The sequence below is a fragment of the Macaca nemestrina genome, chromosome 7 (assembly GCF_043159975.1).
Source record: "Macaca nemestrina isolate mMacNem1 chromosome 7, mMacNem.hap1, whole genome shotgun sequence".
NCBI classification, from domain to species: domain Eukaryota; kingdom Metazoa; phylum Chordata; class Mammalia; order Primates; family Cercopithecidae; genus Macaca; species Macaca nemestrina.
Genome location: NC_092131.1, coordinates 1,981,261 through 2,001,231, shown reverse-complemented (window position 1 = coordinate 2,001,231; position 19,971 = coordinate 1,981,261). Strand labels below are relative to the sequence as shown.

The following is a 19,971-nucleotide window of genomic DNA, read 5'->3' as shown; positions in this document are numbered from 1 at the left end:
TAGCTGGGATTACAGGCGTGCGCCACCAAGCCCGGCTGATTTTTATATTTTTAGTAGAGATGGGGCTTCACCATGTTGGCCAGGCTGGTCTCGAACTCCTGACCTCAGGTAATCCACCCGCCTCAGCCTCCCAAAGTGCTGGAATTACAGGTGTGAGCCACCATGCCCGGCCCATGGGATTGCTTTCTACTGCTTCTCCCTGCCCAGCGTCTCTCCTGCCCACCACGGGACCACATCTCCTGGGGCTGGAGAGGAAGGCTCTTCTGCCTCAGTGTTTTAGGTGCTTGTAAACCTCATGCCTTGGTCATGCTTTGGTGGGATACCTAGGGGCTGGGGCATCAGAGAATGGAGAAGAGTAAAACAACAACCACTACCAAAAACACCCGTCCTCCCAAACCCTAACATCCCCCGGGACATTCTTCCGCACCCTGGGAGCATTAGGCGACCTTTTTCTTTCCTGCCCCTTGTGCCAGGACTAGAGAACTTCTGGAGCTCTCTGTCCACTTCCGGCTTTCAGGCCGTGTTGAGTCCAGGCCTGGGGATACGGGAAGAGAATGTGGAAGTTCACTACCAGTTGGGTGGTGCCTCAAATTTTGGCCTTTCCCCCAAATCTGGCGTCCCTTTACCTCTCTGACCCTCAGTCTCCTCCTACGTCGGAGGGAAGTGAGAGCAGTTCTGGGAAGGAGAGCAGGCATGCAGAAGGGGCCCTCGGGTTCTCCTCTGGCTCACACGGGATGGACAAGATGTGGGCGGAGGGGCTCAGTGTCACCTCAGTGACAAAATGAAGCCCAAGTCCCGAAACCCTAGCTTGCCTCCTGGACTGGCTGGAGAAGAAGGTGGGGGTCGCTCATCATTCTTTTCCTCTGCCCTGAGAAGAAACATGGGAAGGCTGAATTTCCGCGTGAGGGCCCCGCTAGCCAGGCCAGCCCTGCGCCTAAGTCCCTGACAGCTCCCGGGCCGGTCGGCACCTGTCCGGCTGAGTGGGGTCGCTCTAGGGGGCGGCAGCGGAGTTTCAGGGCGCGGGGGGGGCACTGGGCGGAACCCGGCAATTCTGGTCGGTGGGAGAGGAGGGTGGAGACCGGACTCCGGGCCTGGGGGTGCACGAGGGCGTCCCGCTCCCCGGAACCACCAGTCCTGCGCGCCGCCTCTCAGTGCTGTCGCCGTGACAACCGGCGCCGCGGAGGGGGCGGGGCGCCGGGACCCCCGCGCTCCCAGGCCCCCAGGTCCCGCGGGGCTAGCGGGCCGAGGGGCGCGGGGCGGGGCGTCTGGATCGGGGGCGGTGCCGCGCGGGCGGGGGAGGGGCGCGGCGGGAGGAGCCGGCGAGGCCCCGGCAGTGGTGGCAGAGGCTGGGCGGGCGGGCCCGGGAACGGCGCAGCATCTGCGGGCGGCGGGGTAGGCGCGGGCGCGGGCGGGACTGGCTGGGTGCGCGGCTGCTTCCGCGGAGGGGGCAGCGGGCCTGGGCGACCCTGCACCTCCGGGCCGTGGGGACTGTGGGGTGGGGCGGGGGCCAATGCGGCAGGGGTGAGGCCTGGGGCCGGCGGGGTGAAGGGGACCCGGCCCTGCGTGGGGAAGCCTCGGGGGGACAAGCAGAGACGCAGCCTGCTGGGAGCGGCCCAAGCTCTGCACCGGCCCGCGGCAGGAGCGCAGCAGTCCCCTCCCGCCCCTCCTCCCGGGGGCTCCGAGGGCTGGTTCTGGGGCGGGGATCCTTGCGGGGCGCGGGCAGTGAAGAGCCTGGAGGCCCCAGAGTCTGTGCCAGGTCTGAGCCGCGGGGCGTGGGGGGAGGAGGGGCCTCGGCCGGGGCCCAGGAGACCCAGGACAGGTGGGCCTGGGGCCAGGTCCCTAGGGAGGGGTGGCCGGGCCAGGCTCTGGCTTCCCGGGGTAGGGGCTCTGCTAGGGGCTGGAGTCCGTCCCTTTGCCAGCGCAGAGCCCCTCGGCCCTCGGCCCGCATCTGCCAAGTGGCTGAGGATCGAGCGACAGCGTAGTGGGGCGGAGTGGCCGGAGGCACGGCCGGAAAGGGTGAGCGGCGCCGCGGCTCCTCAGCTATTTGGCCCCGCCACGCGCGGAGAGGGGGAAATTCTCAGGCTGCGGCTGCAGCTAAGGGAGGCCCAGGTGGGCCTGGAATGGTCCCCGAGAGGGCTTCCTGGGTCAGACGTGTCGATCCAGTGGAAGTAAAAACCGGGTGAGTGTCCCGGTGGGACCCGGAGTGCTGGGAACCTTGGAGGCAGGGGCATGTGCTGAGGACCCCCAGGGCACCCTCTGCGCGACCTGTCAGTGCTCCCAGGGGTGGGGGTGTCCTGTGTGTGGCTGTGGGGATCCTGGGAGGCGGCTGCTGTGTGGGGGCAGGGGTGGGAGTGCAGAGTTCAATGCTTTCCCGGATCAGTGGGGGCTGCGGTGTCACCAGGGCAGTCCGAGCGCCCGACTGTCACGGAGACATTAAATTTTATGCCTTTGTCTAGACAGGGCAGTAAACGGAGCCCCAGGCCTGGGGCTGTGGAGGGGGTGAGGGACTGGCTGGGAGTGAGCCTGCCAGTGACTTTGGGGTGGGTGCGGGCCTCCATCGTCACCCAGGTGTGCGCAGGCCCAGGTGTGGGGACTCCGACAGCACGGCAATGACGACCAGTGCCAGGTGTGTGACAGAGGTGCAGGGGCCTGTGGAAGCGCGACGGGCCTTGGTGGACGGGCTTCTCGAGATTCGAGGGCAGCCACAGGCAGCGCCCTGGCGCACAGGAGCAGAGTAGGGTGGCTGTGCCGGGGCAGATGGTGGGGGACAGCACCTCGCCAAGGCAATGCGGAGCCATGGGGAGCACGGCAGCCAGTGGCCACGCGCCCAGGATGGTGGACAGGAGGGGAGACCGAGCCTGCCAGTGCAGGGAGGAGGGGCGTGGGGGCTGCCAGGCAGGGGCGGGGAGGCTCGGAGAGGCTTGTGGGACGGATGCATCGGGACCTGGGTGACTCTCGGTCCGGGATCAGAAAGCCTGGGAGGGCCGGGGCCTCCTTGGGCACTCCGAGAGCGAAGGGGCAGGCCCGCCTCCCTGCCCAGCGCGGCGTCAGGGAGAGGGTACGCCCGGAACTCCGCGGAAACGGCCTGGGGCCAGCAGCGCGGGCGTGGGGTCCGGGCCGCCGGAGCCAGGAGGGACGGCGGCGCGGGCCCAGCAGTGACAAAACCCCCCGGGCTCCGGGAACGCGCGCGGCGGGCAGAAAACGCGTCCGTTCCGTTTCCTTCCTGGCGGCGGGAACGAGGCCCGGGTGCTCTGGCGCGGCAGCAGCGCCCCCTGGAGGCCTCGCTGCGGTTCGCGACCGCCGGTTCGCGCATGGGCGCAGGCGTATGCGATGCCTCGGGGCCCCGGCTCGGAGACCGCGCTGGGTGGGAAGCACTCGGGGCTGGGGGATGTTGGCGGAGACCGCCCCAGCCCGCCCTCTGATCTTGTCTCCTCCGGTCTCCCCAGGTTCGAGCTCGCCAGGCCGCGTCGCGCCATGCCCGCCGGCTGAGCGCTGCAGGGCCTTGTCCCGCCAGGCGTGGGGGCCGCGCGCGCCCAGGCCGGGGCCCGGCGGCCGACCATGGTGCTGCCGCCCCCGGACCGGCGCCACGTGTGCCTGACCACGCTGGTGATCATGGGCAGCATGGCGGTCATGGACGCGTACCTGGTGGAGCAGAACCAGGGCCCGCGCAAGATCGGCGTGTGCATCATCGTGCTGGTGGGCGACGTGTGCTTCCTGCTGGTGCTGCGCTACGTGGCCGTGTGGGTGGGCGCCGAGGTGCGCACGGCCAAGCGCGGCTACGCCATGATCCTGTGGTTCCTCTACATCTTCGTGCTGGAGATAAAGCTCTACTTCATCTTCCAGAACTACAAGGCTGCGCGGCGCGGCGCGGCTGACCCTGTGGCGCGCAAGGCGCTGACGCTGCTGCTGTCCGTGTGTGTGCCCGGCCTGTTCCTGCTGCTTGTGGCGCTGGACCGCATGGAGTACGTGCGCACCTTCCGCAAGCGCGAGGACCTGCGCGGCCGCCTGTTTTGGGTGGCGCTGGACCTGCTGGACTTGCTGGACATGCAGGCCAGCCTGTGGGAGCCGCCGCGCTCCGGGCTGCCGCTGTGGGCTGAGGGCCTCACCTTCTTCTACTGCTATATGCTGCTGCTGGTGCTGCCGTGCGTGGCGCTCAGCGAGGTCAGCATGCAGGGCGAGCACATCGCGCCGCAGAAGATGATGCTCTACCCGGTGCTCAGCCTCGCCACCGTCAACGTGGTGGCCGTGCTGGCGCGCGCTGCCAACATGGCGCTGTTCCGAGACAGCCGCGTCTCGGCCATCTTCGTCGGCAAAAACGTGGTGGCGCTCGCCACCAAGGCCTGCACCTTTCTGGAGTACCGTCGCCAGGTGCGCGACTTCCCGCCGCCTGCGCTAGCGCTGGAGCTGCAGCCGCCACCCCCGCAGCGCAACTCGGTGCCGCCGCCGCTGCACGGCCCACCTGGGCGCCCCCACGGGTCCTCGCCCACGCGTGACCCCCTGGACACGTGACAGGGCCCGCGCGCCCCCCGGGACGCCCCTCGGGCGCAGAGACACCGGGCTGGCTCGGGGCGCGGTTTGCATGGGATGGGGTGGGGGCGGGCTCCCCTAGGGGCAGGTGCCTCGAGTGCCAGTGCCTGGGGTCCCGTGGCCGCTTCTTCATCTCAGGAATCCCTCGGACCGCGGATCCTCAGCCCCAGCTCCACCAGCCCGCCCCAGCGCGTGGGTCCGTTTGGGAGCTCTGGGCCGCAGCAGAGCAGAGGCGGTCCAGCCCCTGCCTGCTGGACCGCCCGGGTTGGAAGGGAGGGCAGTGTGGGCGGAGATCTGCTCCCTCGGTGGGGGCCTCTGGCTCAGATTTTGGGGCCAAGGAGGCCTCTGTCATTTTAAAGACTCGTGTTTACAGTTTTGTATCCAAGGCCGCACTGCTTTGCCTGTTCCTGTGTCCCTGTCTTTACCAGCCAGGCTGGGAGGCCGGGAGCCAGGAGGGGTGTGTGGAGCGCAGGGGAGATGGTGGTGTCCAAGTGCCGGATGCTGGTGGGGCTGGGCCCTCCACTTCCCCCGGGGATCTCAGGAGCTCCTGGGGGCCACTGCCGCTCTGTCCCAGGGACAGCTCCTCCATTCCAGCTTAGTTGTTCCCACTTCTCTTCCTGGGATACTTTGACCCCCATCTTCCCCCAGCCCCGTGGGTGTCCTGGACCCTGCTCCCCTCAACCTCAGGCATGACAGTGTCCCCCACATACCTGGTTCCCTCCTCCCGCCCTGTGGAACCCACCTTCCCCGTGGGCTCCTCCAGCCTAGGATAGCCAGACGGAATCAGGTGTTCCCAAGTTGATGGGGCAGCCCCAGGTCACAGCCCCAGGAGCAGCATGGAGCCTTGCCCCAACTTACCATCCTGGCCTTGCCCCAGCACAGGAGCTGGCAGCCCCGGCCCAGGCAGCACCCGGCCTGAAGCCCATCTGCAAGTGGTCTCTCACCTGCCTTCCACCTGGGCCCCTGCACCTGCAATGTGGCCCTCGGTATCCATCTGGCCCGGGAAGGTCCATAGCATCTGGGGAGGGCCCCTTTATGAGGCCCCTAAAAGGACTGTTTGAAGATGCCCGCTCCATGAGCGGGTGATGGTCACACACATCTCACGTGTCACAGTTCACTGCTTGGACCTCCACTTCCTGCATTTCCACGGCCCAAAGGCGGCAAGGTTTCTCCATCTGGGGCTAAAACCATCGATGGGAGTGGAGCAGGCTGCACAAGCGGGGTCCTCCCCAAGCGGGGTCCTCCCCAAGCGCCCTTCCGGACAACTGCAGCAGTTAAGAGCATGGCTGGTGGCCACCTCAGCTGCATCCCAACCCCACACAGTCCTCATCCCCCAGCTCCAGGCCACCTGGGGTCTGGCCTTGGAAAGTTGCCTGCCTTCTAGGCAACTGGCCTTGGGACCACTGTCGTCAGGGTCACGGTCACGGAGATTACCTCCCTGCCCAGGTCAGACTGCTGGCACTCCGCCCACCTCTAAACCCGAGCCTTGGCCCCGCCTCCGACGATGTCCCCAGCATCCCCTCCCAGCGCCATGCGTGGGCACGGGGAACTGGCCTGGGTAGGAGGTCTGAGTCATCCTGCTCTGGGCTGTGCCAGGACCACTAACGATCGTGTTGGGAAGTGGAAGCTCTGCGGGGTTAGGGGGGCCGGGGGGCCAGGGAGGGGTGGTGGTGAGCAGCCGTGGAAAGGCCCCAGGCCTGGCATGGAGAGAGAAGAGGGGCCGCGGGACTTGTGGCGGGCCAGTGGAAGGACCTGGGCCTTCTTGTGAGGGTTGGTCTGCAGTGGGGGGCAGTGGGTGAGGGGCGAGCTTCATCCTGGAGGTGGAGCCTGTTTCCACCCTGGGCTGAAGCCAGTGCCAGCCCCATCCTGCCTTAAGGGTCTCCTGGGTGAAGACGAGCCCACAACCCTCTTGGCTCTGGCACCCGCAGCAAATCCCATGGGAACAGACGGGCAGCGTGGCTATAGGTGAATGGGGCTGAGGGGCTCTGGGCTCCTGACATCCTGTTCTAACCCTTCCTGAAAGCCGTGGTCTCTTCCCTGCTGGCTGCAGTCAGGGAGGCGGTGGGCCCAGCTTGGCCTGTGAAAGCCCACATCCCCTAGTCAGAGGTGGGATGGCCGCTGCTGGTTTAGCTGCTCCCCTAGTTTAGCTACTCTCAGGGCAGTGAAGGCTCTGGGGCTCGAAGACACCCCAGGCGACCTTGTCCTGCACACACCTCACTCCTCCTGGCCTTTTCAGGAGTGGTCCCTGGTCTCCATGCTCCTTGGCACAGGCCAGTGCCCTCTACCTCTGTCACCACATCCCCGGCAGTGGAGGTGCAAGTCCTGGCTGTCCCCCCCTCACCAATGGGGCCAGGGACCCTGGCTCTACCCGCTCCGACTTGGTTCAATGGCCCATCGCCCCTGCAACTGACTCTGAGGGCACTGGAGCAGACATCAAGCCCCACCCTGCCCAGTGGCACCCGGTTTCCACGACGAGGCTCAGCTGTGGCTCCGACTGCAGCAGGGCTGGGAAGCAGGGGGCATTTGTCAGGCTCATGGCCTGAGGTTTTTGACCTCTGGGATCTCCCCTGGAAACAGGATGGGGACCTGGTCGCACTCCAGCCTGCCCTCCCCGAGTTTTCTGAGGTGTCCTGCGATGGCCAGATTCAATGGAGACCCCAGCTGGATCCCTTGTCCCCTCACTGATTCCTGGTCAGTACGTGAGTCCTGATGCGTGTCCACTACCCACTGGCCCTGTGCTGGGGCCCGGTGCCCAACCCACACAGAGACGCCTGGGGACAGCCACACTTTGGGGAGTTAGGGCCTGGGAGGAGCAGGGAGGCCTCCTCAGGTGGGCTTGGGAGCTGGCCCCGGGGAGGCCCGCAGGTGCTGCAGCCTGGAGGCAGAGAGCTGGGTGTGTCAGCACCTGAGAGGACCATGGTGGGCAGCTCACCAGCAAAGGGAGCCGAAAGGGCCCCAGGGAGAAGTAGGCAGCTCAGAGGGAAGAGGTGGGCTGGGATGCTGAGCAGGGAGAAGTGGGCAGCTCAGAGGGAAGAGGCGGGCTGGGATGCTGAGCAGAGTGTGGACGGAGGTGCAGCTGGGTGCACCCGTGTGGTTCGGCTGGGAAGGGAGGTGTGCATGTGGGGGAGAGAAATTGGGCAGTGGAGGTCCTGTCCCAAGAAAGAGGCTGTCTGCAGGCGATCTGCTCCCTCTCGTGGCCTAGTCCACCTCTACACCAGCAATTACCTCCCTGCCCTGCAACCCCTGCCTCCCAGTACGGCCAGATGCTGTCCCTCGTCCTCCCTGCAGCACTCTGAGGGCAGGAGAGTCGATCAAGGGGCAGAGAAGAGAAACCCTATCTCTGGATACACAGTGGCCCATGTCGCCGGCCCGGAGTGGGGTGTGCTATTCTCCTAGCATGAGCAGTTGTGGCAAGAGACACCCCACTTCCAGATGACAGGGCTCTGCCTTGTCTGAGATGCTCGCCATAAATCCCCGTGTGTGTCCCTCGCCCTGACACATTTGAGGCCTGGAGGCCTGGCCTGGCCATGCAGTATGCATGCCCCACCATAGCTCCACCGCCACCAGGAATTCAGGTGCTGCTGAAGCTGCACCAAGAAAGCCCCAGCCCAGTCGGCTCCTCTGGATGAATGAGAGTGAGCTCTTTTCTAATTGTGAAGTACATGACAGGTTGTAGCTGTGAAGACATTGTTGGGTCACTCTGTGGAAGTCTGAGGTGACCCCTTCCAGGGTCAGCCCATCTTTCTTCACCATCTGGGTGGGTTGGTGATGGAGCCACAACAGCAGCGAGCTTCACATTGTCTCAAAATATCATCCGTGTGAGGGAAGGAGGGACGGCTCCTCCTTGGGTGCCTCCCTCTCCTTAGGAGGAAAATGCTTCTCAGAAGTGTCCGCTCAGGTCCTGTGGTCCAGAGCTTGTTCCAGGACAATCTGTACACTTCCACTGGCAGGGGACATGGGTGTCATGACTGGCCACCTGCCCACAGGTGAGCCTGTGGTATCATGGATGCCCCAGAAGACACGAGACTCCTGGGTCTGAGACAAAGGGCTTTGTTTCTCAGCACGAGCTTCAGCTGTGGCTCCTCTTGCCCACAATCCTGTAGAGGCGATGGGAGTGCCTGGTGATCCAGCACACGCAGCTGGCAGGAGCCCACCCTCCCTCTGCCATTACCCAGGAGGCCCCAGCGTGACATCAAAAATACTCTGCAACTTGGCCCAGGCTCACATTCTGCAAAAGCTGTGAGCTTGCAAATTGCCTTTGATCATATAAGACCCATCATGGTGATCAAGTTCTTTCTACATAACGCCAGCACATATTTAACCCCTCACACAGCGCAACATCCAGCTTAACCTGCACGGCAGCAACCCAGCCTCCAGCTCTGTTTCACCCAGCACATGTCAACAATTCTCTTCCCAGGAGATTCCAGCAGCACGGTCTGGGAGCTCCTGAGTCCTTGGGAAGTTCTGCAGCTCGGCTTACCCAGGGCTGCCCTGGCCAAAGCCCCAGCCACTCTCCTTTATGGCAGAGAGTGGGACTGTGTCCCCCTTCATTTCCCTAGAATGGCAGGGCTGGGAGCTGGGTCAGACCCGCCTCCACCAGCCCGTGGGAAGAGACGTCGGAGTCGAATCACAGATGCAACAAGATCAGTCATCCAAAAAGAGAAAATATGCTCGAACTTCTGACCCTTCATCTTCCTTTCAGAGCACACTCACATTTTCTATAGGAAAACAGCCTCATAATAATAAAAACCCAATTGAGCGAAATTGAACTCACTTATCTTAAGCAATAAAAAAGCAAACATTATTGGATTCATTTTATGCAGTAAAATAATGGAGATGCACTAAGTGGCAGCCCCAGAGGGAAAAGCCATCAGAGTCACTGCCAGTGCAGAACGGTGGTGGAGGCTGCAGAGCCACATTCCCACCTTGGCTGAAACATGGGTGGCTTCATTTGTTGTAAAAACAAGGTAACTGCCATTTAACCAGAGAAAGATGAAGGGAAAAAACACCCCCCTGTCAGAGGATGTCGGGGAGACCAGCTGTCTTTGGGGCTCGGCCTGCAGGCAGGCCCCGGCAGCGTGACTAGGGCTGCACTGGGCGTGAGGACAAAGGGTGCAGAGAGTCAACAAGTGGGTGAGGAGAGGGTAGAAAAGGCAGTGGGCAGGTTGGGGGAACACCAGAGGGAGGCAGAAGGGGGCAGGAGGAGGAAGGGGCCTGGGTGCCAGAGGGAGGTCAAGACAGAGGGGGAGGTGAGCAGGAGTGTTGCCAGACACATGGCAGCCCCTGGCTCGTGCCCATCCCCACCACCCTGCACTGGCACGAGGCCCCAGATTTCCCTGGGACAGTACCGCCTCTCCTCACTCCGTGGCTGATGTGGAGTGGACTCCGTCCTCTCGGGGCTGGGGCAGCTGCCAAGGAAGGGGTGTTAACATCACACTGTCCCCCGAGAGAGAAAACCCATGGTGGCCACTGGGCTTTGTACGTTTGCATCCCCCCCCGAAACTTATGTTGAAACATAATCCCCAATGCAACAGGCTGTCCATTTTGTGTGGCTATAATAATACCTCAGGCTGGGGAATTAATTTACAAAGAAAAGACATTTATTTCTTACAGTTCTGGAGACTGAGAAGTCCAAGATCGAGGTGCCAGCTCTGGCGAGGGTCTTCGTGCTGTGCCAGCTCATGGCGGAAGGTGCAGGGGCAGGAGAGGGTGAGAGAGAGAGAGGGCCCAGCTTGCTGTCGTAACCACCCACTGTGCAGATAGTAAACACACCGCGAGATAACGACGCTAACCCCTCCGTAAGGGTGGAGTCCACCTGGCCTCATCACCTCTTAACAGCCCCCATCTCTTCAGCTCTTTTTTTTTTTTTTGAGACAGAGTTTCACTCTGTTGCCCAGGCTGGAGTGCAGTGGCGTGATCTCAGCTCACTGCAAGCTCCACCTCCCAGGTTCATGCCATTCTCCTGCCTCAGCCTCCTGAGTAGCTGGGACTACAGGCACCTGCCACCATGCCTGGCGATATATATATACATTTTGTATTTTTAGTAGAGATGGGGTTTCACCGTGTTAGCTAGGATGGTCTTGATCTCATGACCTCGTGATCCACCCGCCTCATCCTCCCAAAGTGCTGGGATTACAGGCCTGAGCCACCGCGCCCGGCCTGAGATGGAGTCTTGCTCTGTCGCCAGGCTGGAGTTCAGTGGCGCGATCATGTTTCACTGCACTCTCCGCCTCCGGGGTTCAAGCAATTCTGCTGCCTCAGCCTCCCAAGTAGCTGGGATTACAGGCGCCTGCCACCACCCGGCTAATTTTTTGTATTTTTAGTAGAGACGGGGTTCTGCCATGTTAACCAGGCTGGTCTCGAGCTCCCGACCTCAAGGGATCTGCCTGTCTTGGCCTCCCGAAGTGCTGGGATTACAGGCGTGAGCCACCGCACCCAGCCCCCCACCTCTTAATATTGCCACAGTGGCAATTAAATTTCCACATGAATGTTGGAGGGGACACTCAAACCCTACCCCAGGCTAGGATGATGGTGGTGCTTGTCAACATACACATTCATTTCCCTCCCGGGCGAGTCTGGGCGGGTGGTCCAGGCTGCCAGGACACAGGTCCCTCCCACTCCTGGCCCCTGGGTCCTGGGTGTAATTCTTGCTCTCACAGGTCAGGCGCTGCCATCAGGTCTCAGCTGCAGCACAGCCAGGGTGGAGGATGACAGGGGATGTTTCTGGGGTCTCTTTGGGATGGGTCTCAGGAGCTGGCACAAGGCACCTGCCTACACGCTGCTGCCCAGAACTTAGACATGCCAGTGCCCTGAGCTGCCAGGGAGCCAGGAAGAGGGACCTGCCTTTGGGTGCCACATGCCCAGGGGGGTTCTTGTACTGTGAAGAAGGGGAGCCATCCTGTGTGGCTGCACCTTGGTAACTTTACTGGATTTTTCAGTGTTTTCTTCCCAAGCATCGCCCGAAACTGCATCCTGCCCGGCAGTGTGAGAGCCCCAGGGGCCACCTCCTCACTCACACCTGCCACTGGCAAATCCTCTGGACAAAGTGTAATGCTGAAACATTTTACAAAACAGTCACCCTGGATGGTCATAATGGCCGAGAAGGAAAACTCACGATGACGGAAGCCATCAACTGGCGAAATTTGATGTGGATGAGCACCGGCCCACGGTTCAGGTCTTCGCAGTAACATTTATGTGGGGGAGAATTTTTTTTTTCTTTGAGATAAACGTGTGTTTAATGGTAAAACTTAGCACACCCCAGCACCAGGAATGGCATGGAGTAGGGACAGGCAGCAGGGACAGGCAGGTGACCCCCGCGGAGCCTCACATGGCGAAGAGGATGAGGAAGACGATCATCAAACAGAAGAGTCCCATGGCCTCAGACAGAGCGAAGCCCAGAATGGCATCAGAGACGAGCTCGGCTTGAGAGACAGGTTCCTGGCATAGCCAACGATCAAGCTTCCAAACACTGTTCCAATGCCAGCCCCTAAGCCAGCCACACCCACTAGGGCTGCTCCAACATCAATCTCTGAGGCTGTGTGAATGTCCCTCAAGACAGCTCTGGTCCGGAACTCCCATCGGGCCACCTGGCGTGGGGAGGGGCTGTGGGAAAGCTGTTTAGATGAATTCTCTGGGCTGTTCAAGGAGAAAGACACAGGCCTGATCAGACCCCTGGTACAACAGTGGACCAGAGCTGGAGAGATGAGTAATGCCCCGGGGGTCTGCATTTTCTCAGTCTGCACTCCCACTGCCGTGCAGCCCCTGCTGGCCCATAGCGCTCGCCCGGCTGAAGGTGACCTAAGGTGACCGACTCACTTTTACTCATTGCTTATGAAATAAGCTGAACGTGGAGCTCATTGGAAACATGTGTAGCAAAGTGCATGAGCCTTGAGGAAACCTTTCTCCCACCCTCATGAGTATCCGCCCAGGGAGTGATTTCCCCGAGAGCTGGTCCGCGTTGCGTTCCCTCCGTGAACACTTTCAAGGCTGCTGTGGGAAGTTGCACACAAACGGATGGTGGTCCTGGAGGGGATGGTGAGGCGGGGTGGGCCTGTGCACCGGATGCCAAGTCCACAACACCAGGAGGCAGTGCTCACCGCAGGAGCCACACAGCAGGTGCGTGCTGGTCTCCCATCTGAAACCTGCACCCGTGGGGTGCACCTGAGTGACCCCCGCCCCCCGGGGCGTCTCTGGAACGCCTCCTAGGAAGAGAGGCTCCACGCCTGGATGGAGACAGGTATCACACAGGTGCGTGGAGTGGAGTGTGATGCAGGGAGGTTGGTGCAGGGCCACACAGAGAGACCCCACTCAGGCAGGCCTTGGGTTAGGGTAGGCCTCACCAAGTGATGTTATGGAGGGACTGGACCGTGGCCAAGGCTGGCTTGTAGGTGGGGGGCAAACATATTCCTGGCAGGTAGGGCTGCCCACAAAGCTCACCTGCCTGAGAACCCCATCTGGCTGGGGCAGGCGGGAGTCTCCGGACCTTGGCGCCAGCGGAGCCTGCAGTGTCGCCAGACGGCCACAAGGGGGCTCCCGAGCCCGGCGCTCGGTCTCTGTGAGGAGGGAGGTGCCGGGACCCGGCTGTGAGACCGGAACCCACCAGTGGGGCCCCGACCCCGACCCTGACCCCACAGGACCCTGCCCGGGCCAAAGGTTAAACCTGCCCCAGTCCCAGGCTGGGCTGATGTTCCTGACGAGAACCCGAGCCCGATTCTGCTCGCTGAACACTCGTCTGCTCCCTTGCCTCTGCCTGCCCCCAGCAGCGAGGGCCTGGCCAGTGGGTTCGTGTCACCTCCCACGTCACCTCCCGTGTCATCTGTGTGTCACCTCCATGTCACCTCCTGCATCAGCTCTGTGTCACCTCCCACATCACCTGCATCATCTCGCATGTCACCTCCATGTCACCTCCCGCATCACCTCCTGTGCCACCTTTGTGTCACCTCCTGGCTGACCATGGCCCAGTGGCATCTCCCCTGTTGCAGTGCCCGGAGAGGCTGCGGTTCCAGGGGTGGGCTAAGGAAGGTGGGTGCCTCGGCATGGGCCCTGAGTGACTCCTGGGGCGGATCCCACCTCCCCACCAAAACCCAAGCAGGAGACCACCCTTTGCTGCTGAAGCCACTGAGCTCTTGGGGCCTCTGTTTTTGCAGCAGAACCGCGTCCCCCTGCCTGACACATCTCTCATAGTCCCAGGCCCTGAGCGCAGGCCCACACTGAACCTTCACGCTCATCGTAGACTGACCCTGGCTTGCCCTGGGTCACACTCAGGCCAAGGCCCCGACAGCCTGGCCCGCTGGAAGCTCCCCAGCTTATCTCACTCACACTGTTGTCCAGGGCCCAGCCTCACGGTGACATCTGCCGCAAGAAGGCTGGGACTCTGTCCCACCTGTGTTCGGGAATGAGGGACCCTGACTTGGTCTCTGCTATCAACACATTACAAACATCACTGGGCATTACAAAAGATTTCCAAGGGCTGGGTGCTGTGGCTCACCCCTGCAATCCTAGCACTTGGGGAGGCTGAGGCTGGAGGAGGATTGCTTGAGCCCAGGAGTTTGAGACCAGCCTGGGCAATGTAGTGAGACTTTGTCTCTACAAAAAATTAAAAAAAATTAGCCAGGCATGGTGCTGCGTGCCTGTGGTCCCAGCTACTCGGGAGGCTGAGGCAGGAGGATCACCTAAGCCCAGGAGGTCAAGGCTGCAGCAAGCAGAGATGGTGCCACTGCACTCCAGCCTGGGCAACAGAGCAAGACCCTGTCTCAAAAAAACCCACAAAAAACCCAAAGAAAGAAAGAAAAAACCCAGATTTCAAAGAATTTAAACTTATTTATCCAACACAAAGCAGTTCTTCACAGGCACACTTTAAACTTCGAAATTATTTGCTCTCCCCATGCTTGGCTGATTGGGTCTGGGGCAGGCGATGGTGCTCACTGGATCCAGTTTCTGACAAATCTGAATTGTGACAAGCTTCAGAACTGGCCCAGATGATCAATTTTCATGTAAGTTAAGGTGTCCTTCTTGTTCCCCAGCTTTTAGGTGATTTATTTTATATTTATTTATTTATTATTACTATTTTTGAGATGGAGTCTTGCTGTCTCGCCAGGCTGGAGTGCAGTGATGGCATCTCAGCTCTCTGCAAGCTCCGCCTCCCGGGTTCAAGCGATTCTCCTTGCTCCAGCCTTCTGAGTAGCTGGGAATACAGGTGTGTGCCACCACGCCCTGCTAATTTTTTGTATTTTTTGTAGAGACGGGGTTTCACTGTGTTAGCCAGGATGGTCTCGAACTCCTGACCTCAGGTGATCCACCCGCCTCGGCCTCCTAAAGTGCTGGGATTACAGGCGTGAGCCACCATGCCCGGCACTTTTAGGTGATTTGATAATACTTTTTTCCATTAAAATTTTATGATGATACATAATATAGAAAGAATCTATGTAAAATGATATCTGTATATTTATGCACATACAGCCCCCTTTGAGAAACAGAATATGAGGGCCTTTGGTCCTGCCCAGGGCAAAGAAAGCTAATAAAAAATCAACTCTGGGCCGGGGGCGGTGGCTGACGCCTGTAATCCCAGCACTTTGGAAGGCCGAGGCAGGTGGATCACTTGAGGTCAGGGGTTCGAGACCAGCCTGGTCAATATGGTGAAACTCCATCTCTACTAAAAATACAAAAATTAGCCGGGTGTGGTGGCACATGTCTATAGTCCCAGCTACTTGAGAGGCTGAGGCAGAAGAATCACTTGAACCTGGGAGGTGGAAGTTGCAGTGAGCTGAGATTATGCCACTGAACTCCAGCCTGGGAGACAAGAGTGAGACTCTGTCTCAAAAACAAAACAAAAACAAAACAAAAATCAACCCTGGGCCAAGTGTGGTGGCTCACGCCTATAATTCCAGCACTTTGGGAGGCTGAGGAGGGAGGATCCCTTGAGCCAAGTAGTTCCAGATCAGCCTGGGCAGCATGGCAACACCCTGTCACCACAAAAAATTTAAAAAATTAGCAGGGCATAGTGGTGTGCAACTGTAGTCCCAGGTCCTTGGGAGGCTGAGGTGGGAGGATCCCTTGAGCCCAGGAGGTGGAGGCCGGAATGAGCTATGATCGCACCACTGCGTTCCAGTCTGGATGAAAGAGCAAGACACTGTCCTAAAAAAATGAAACAATTCACCCTGGAGAACCTGCATGCATAGGACGACATATTGACTCTAGCGGCAAACGCTTAGGGCTGCAGAGCCCTGGGCAGGCTGGATACTGTCTTGGCCCCATGTGGGGTGAGGGCTGCAGACTGGGGTGGAGGCCCCGGGGAGGCGGAGGGAACCCTCAGGAACCATCTCCCTGCCTTCTGCTCTCAAGACTGACCGTTTCTTGGCGAAACTTGGTGGGGGCAGCCGGGTCTCTGCCGCTGGTATCCTTTGGGTGCTTCCTGGTGGTGGCAACCCTGTGGGGAGGAGTTGGGGAACCTGTGGGCCAACGCGGCTCCGGGAGCTTTGTCAGGTTGCAGGGCACCTTTGGTTCTCCCTTCCCGACCCTCTCTGCCCTTCTCCTTTCTGCTGTGTTTGTCAGATTTTTTTTTTTTTCTCATTTTGATTGTATTTTGCTTCTGACAACTTTCCCAAGACTGTTGTCCCTCTAGTGGCGGCTGGGTCCACACAGCTTCCCTTTGTGCCGGACCCTCGCCTCGCTGGGTCTTGGGCTGCAAAGCTTGGATGCGGCAGCCTCAGGTTCCTGCACTCACCCTCGGGGTTTCCGCATCCCACTCATCCCACTCTAACCTCTAGTTCCTTTGGAGATAGACCTTCCATGGAAAACCCCAACTGGAGCACACCCGCCGCGTTTCCATTCCCTTGCCTGCCTACTCCGTCCACGTCTCCAGGGCTGGGCTGCAACTGTGGAGACCACCCCCTCCAGCCTTCTCCATCATGGAGACTGAAAGGTGAAGCCCGGCTAGAGGGCAGCCTGGTGGTGGGGCAAGAAATAGGAAGGCTCACCGCTGAGCCAGGGTAATGAGGCCTCTCTGCTCCCTCTTCCTGTCTCCAAAGCTTGCCAGGACCCACCCAGACCAGGCTGTGGCCTTCAGCACTTCCCCAGGCCACACCAGAAGCCAGAGGAACTGAGCCCCGCTGGGGGACATACCCCCCAGGCCAAAGTAACAAGAGCCTGGAGAGAACAGCGCCTGAGAGAAAAACAGCGCCCTCCACAGCATGACTTGTGTGCAGCAGGAGTGTCAGAACCTCTGGGCAAAGAATTAGAGATAAATGCGGTAACATCCTTGAAGAATTAAGGAAAGATATTAGCAATAGAAAGCAATAACAGGGAGCACAAAGAACTAAGTAGGAATTTCAGGTATCAAAATAATGATTGAGAAAAATGTGGTAACTGAAATACAGTGGGACAGACGCAGCCGAGGAAAACAATCTGTAAAGTGACAAACGAGGGGAAGGAATCCTGGCAAAGCAGTCGGGGCACAGGAAGAAGGACAGGGACTGTGAGGAGAGAAGTGGGTGGGAGGACAGAGCAGAAGAAAAAGGTGAGAGGGATTTTCAAACGTTAGGGATGAAAGACGCCACAGAATTCCAAAAGGTGATATGAGGAAAACCCGTACCTAATCACAATTATATTAAAATTTAAGAATATTAGAAAAAAGGGGAAAGTTTAAAAAATTTGAAAAGAAGGAAAAAGTTTTAATGAGAGAGCAGGTCGTGGATAAAGGGTAAGAATCACAGCGACTTCAGACCTTTCAACATGATTCAACAATGCAAGAAGACTACACATTATTTTTAAGGTATCAAAAAAAAAAAAACCCCACTTTATACCTGCCATTTTTTTTTTCTGAGACAGGCTCTTACACTGTCACCCAGGCTGCAGTGCAGTGACTCAATCACAGCTCACCACAGCGTTGAACTCCTGTGCTCAAGCCAATCCTCACACCTCAGCCTCCTGAGTACCTAGGAGCACAGGTACGTGCTACCACACCTCTAATTTTTTGTAGAGATGGGGTTTCCCTGTGTTTCTCAGTCTGGTTTTGAACTCCTAGCTTCAAGCAATCATCCCACCCCACTCTCCCAAAATGCTGAGGTTACAGGCATGAGCCACCGTGGCCAGCCTATACCTACAATCTTATATCCAGCAAATTTTAAAATTCAAATGTGAGGGTATAATAAAAACATTTTTAGGCAAAAGAGGCCTCAGAATACTTGCTGTACAGAGACCCACATTGAAAATACTGTAGGAAAAAGTTCTCACGAAGGAAGGGAAAATCCCAGAAGTTGTTGCAAGAGATACAGGAAGTAAGAGCGAGTAAAGGTTATTGTTAATATCATGATATATACCTATATAATATACTGTGGATAACAGCTAATATCTTGAAAATGAAAAATTGATAATATGTCCACAATTACCCATAACCAAAATTCCAGAAAATATCAATATGATGCTGGATGTGGAATTAATCAAGGAACTAAGATTATGCTAAAGCATATATCTTGTTGGGAGAATATGAATTATATTTATGAGTTAATATATTCAGTAAATGAGTAAGGTAATTACAAGTTAATCTTAAGAACAATCACTATAAAAATTATAAGTACAATTTTTTAAACCAGTAAAAAAACATGTAATCTATTCAATGGAAAACAGGAAATATGGAAGAAACAAATAAAAAATAGCTTTGATGATATAACTAAATCGTAATACAGTTTAATCACAATAAATATTAATGGCTTAAACTGATCAGTTAAAAAATAGAGATTCTTGTATTGAAATTGAAAAAAAATTAAGATGAGACAAAGCTAAGCATAGTGGCAGACACTTGCCTATAGCCCCTGCTATTCAGGCTCAGGAGGCTGGGGTGGAGGACTGCTTGAGTCCAGGAATTTGAGTCCAGCCTGGGCAACATAGCAAGACCCTGTCTCCGAAACAAACAAATGAACAAACATAGAAACGAGCCCTCCAAGAGCAACTTTATAATTAAAACAAAAGAAGACACAAGTTGAAAAATAGAAGGATAGAAAACTATGAACTAAGAAGGTTATCATCCCAGTTATAGCAGGGAAGCTAGGAATGGAGAGGGATCCCGGCCATTGAATGCTTAGACCTGGAAGTTCCATACATCACTTCTCAAATATCATTGGCCAGAATGAATGACAATGCCAAGGGGTGAGGGAGGAGTAACTCTGTGCTCCTGGAAGTAGAGAACCACTGAATATGAACAATGTTTACCGCTACCACACACACACTCTTAATATAAGATAAAAAGGAAATACCACAAATCAATGGGACAAGATTATTTATAAATGGTATTGGCAAAATGGACTCACTATACAGAGAAAAATAAAAACTGGGCCTCCACCACTTGTTCCATACGAGCGTGGATTTGAGCCAGATTATAGATCTGTGAATTGCTGTAAATTAACTATAAAGTTAATGCTAAAAAAAAAAGGAGGATCACTTATTGATGTTGGAGCAGGGAAAAAGTTTTAATATAAAAATTTGGAAGCACAAATCATAAGGCAGATAATTGAAAAGATAGCTTCCATGAAAATTCAGAAAATACTTCCTGACTGTTCTGTGCTTGCCTTTCCTCACCTATAAAATGGGGGTTAATTTAACTAAGGGGTTGAGAACTGCCCCCAGGTCATTGTAAGTGCTTCATGTGGAGATATTATTATAATAATCAGTATTTCATGCCCTTTAAAACATCTCTAGTAATGCTTTTCCCCAAAACATAAATTTTGCCTGAGAGTAAAATGCCACAAAACTCACCAAAGTGTATGTATGCATACACTACTGTATGCCTGGCTTATCTTTTCCCTCCTAACTCTGCTGTGTCATTTCGTTTTGTGTGTGTCTCTTGAAAATCCACATAGCTGGATTAAGAACATCCATCTTTTAACTGGAGAATGTAGTCCGTATCTTTTTATTTTCATTAGTCATATTTCTTTCTTTTTTTTTTTTTTTTTTTTTTTTTTTTTTTTTTTTTTTTTTTTTGAGACGGAGTCTTGCTCTGTTGCCCAGGCTGGACTGCAGTGGCCGGATCTCAGCTCACTGCAAGCTCCGCCTCCCGGGTTTACGCCATTCTCCTGCCTCAGCCTCCCTAGTCATATTTATTTCTACCTCCTTATTTTGTGTTTCTATTTATCTTGCTTTTCCTCAGTATGTTTTAAATCATTTCCTTATTTCTTTAGGAGTTATTTTCCTCACTTAATCTTTCTTCTTGTGATTTAGAAGTTATACATTCTGTTTCTATTCTTTTGTGAAACAATTTTTAAATTTTATTTTTTAGAGACAAGGTTTCACTTGTCACCCAGGCTGGGTGCAGTAGTGTGATCATAGCTTACTGCAAACTCAACCTCTTGGGTTCAAACGAGTCTCTAGCCTTAGCCTCCCAGTAGCTAAGCCTACAGGCATGGGCCACAACACCTAGCTAACTTTTAATTTGTTTGTAGAGACAGGATCTTG

General features: G+C 56.9%; 1 protein-coding gene and 1 pseudogene across 2 annotated transcripts; one reads left to right on the top strand and one right to left on the bottom strand.

Annotated features, from left to right (window-relative positions):
* The first annotated feature begins 552 nt into the window (after nucleotides 1-552).
* Nucleotides 553-4,899, top strand: LOC105489870 (transmembrane protein 121). 2 transcript variants are annotated; one of them, XM_011755080.3, is made up of 2 exons: nucleotides 553-836; nucleotides 3,447-4,899. In XM_011755080.3, exon 2 carries the CDS (start codon nucleotides 3,559-3,561, stop codon nucleotides 4,507-4,509), a length of 951 nt encoding a protein of 316 aa, XP_011753382.2. In that variant the 5' UTR covers nucleotides 553-836; nucleotides 3,447-3,558; the 3' UTR covers nucleotides 4,510-4,899. The 2 variants fall into 2 exon arrangements, with proteins under 2 accessions (XP_011753382.2, XP_011753381.2); XM_011755079.3 differs by lacking the exon at nucleotides 553-836 and adding an exon at nucleotides 1,574-2,179.
* Nucleotides 4,900-11,850: 6,951 nt separating this feature from the next.
* On the bottom strand, nucleotides 11,851-12,254 carry LOC139364158 (ATP synthase F(0) complex subunit C1, mitochondrial pseudogene; annotated as a pseudogene).
* Nucleotides 12,255-19,971: the final 7,717 nt, after the last annotated feature.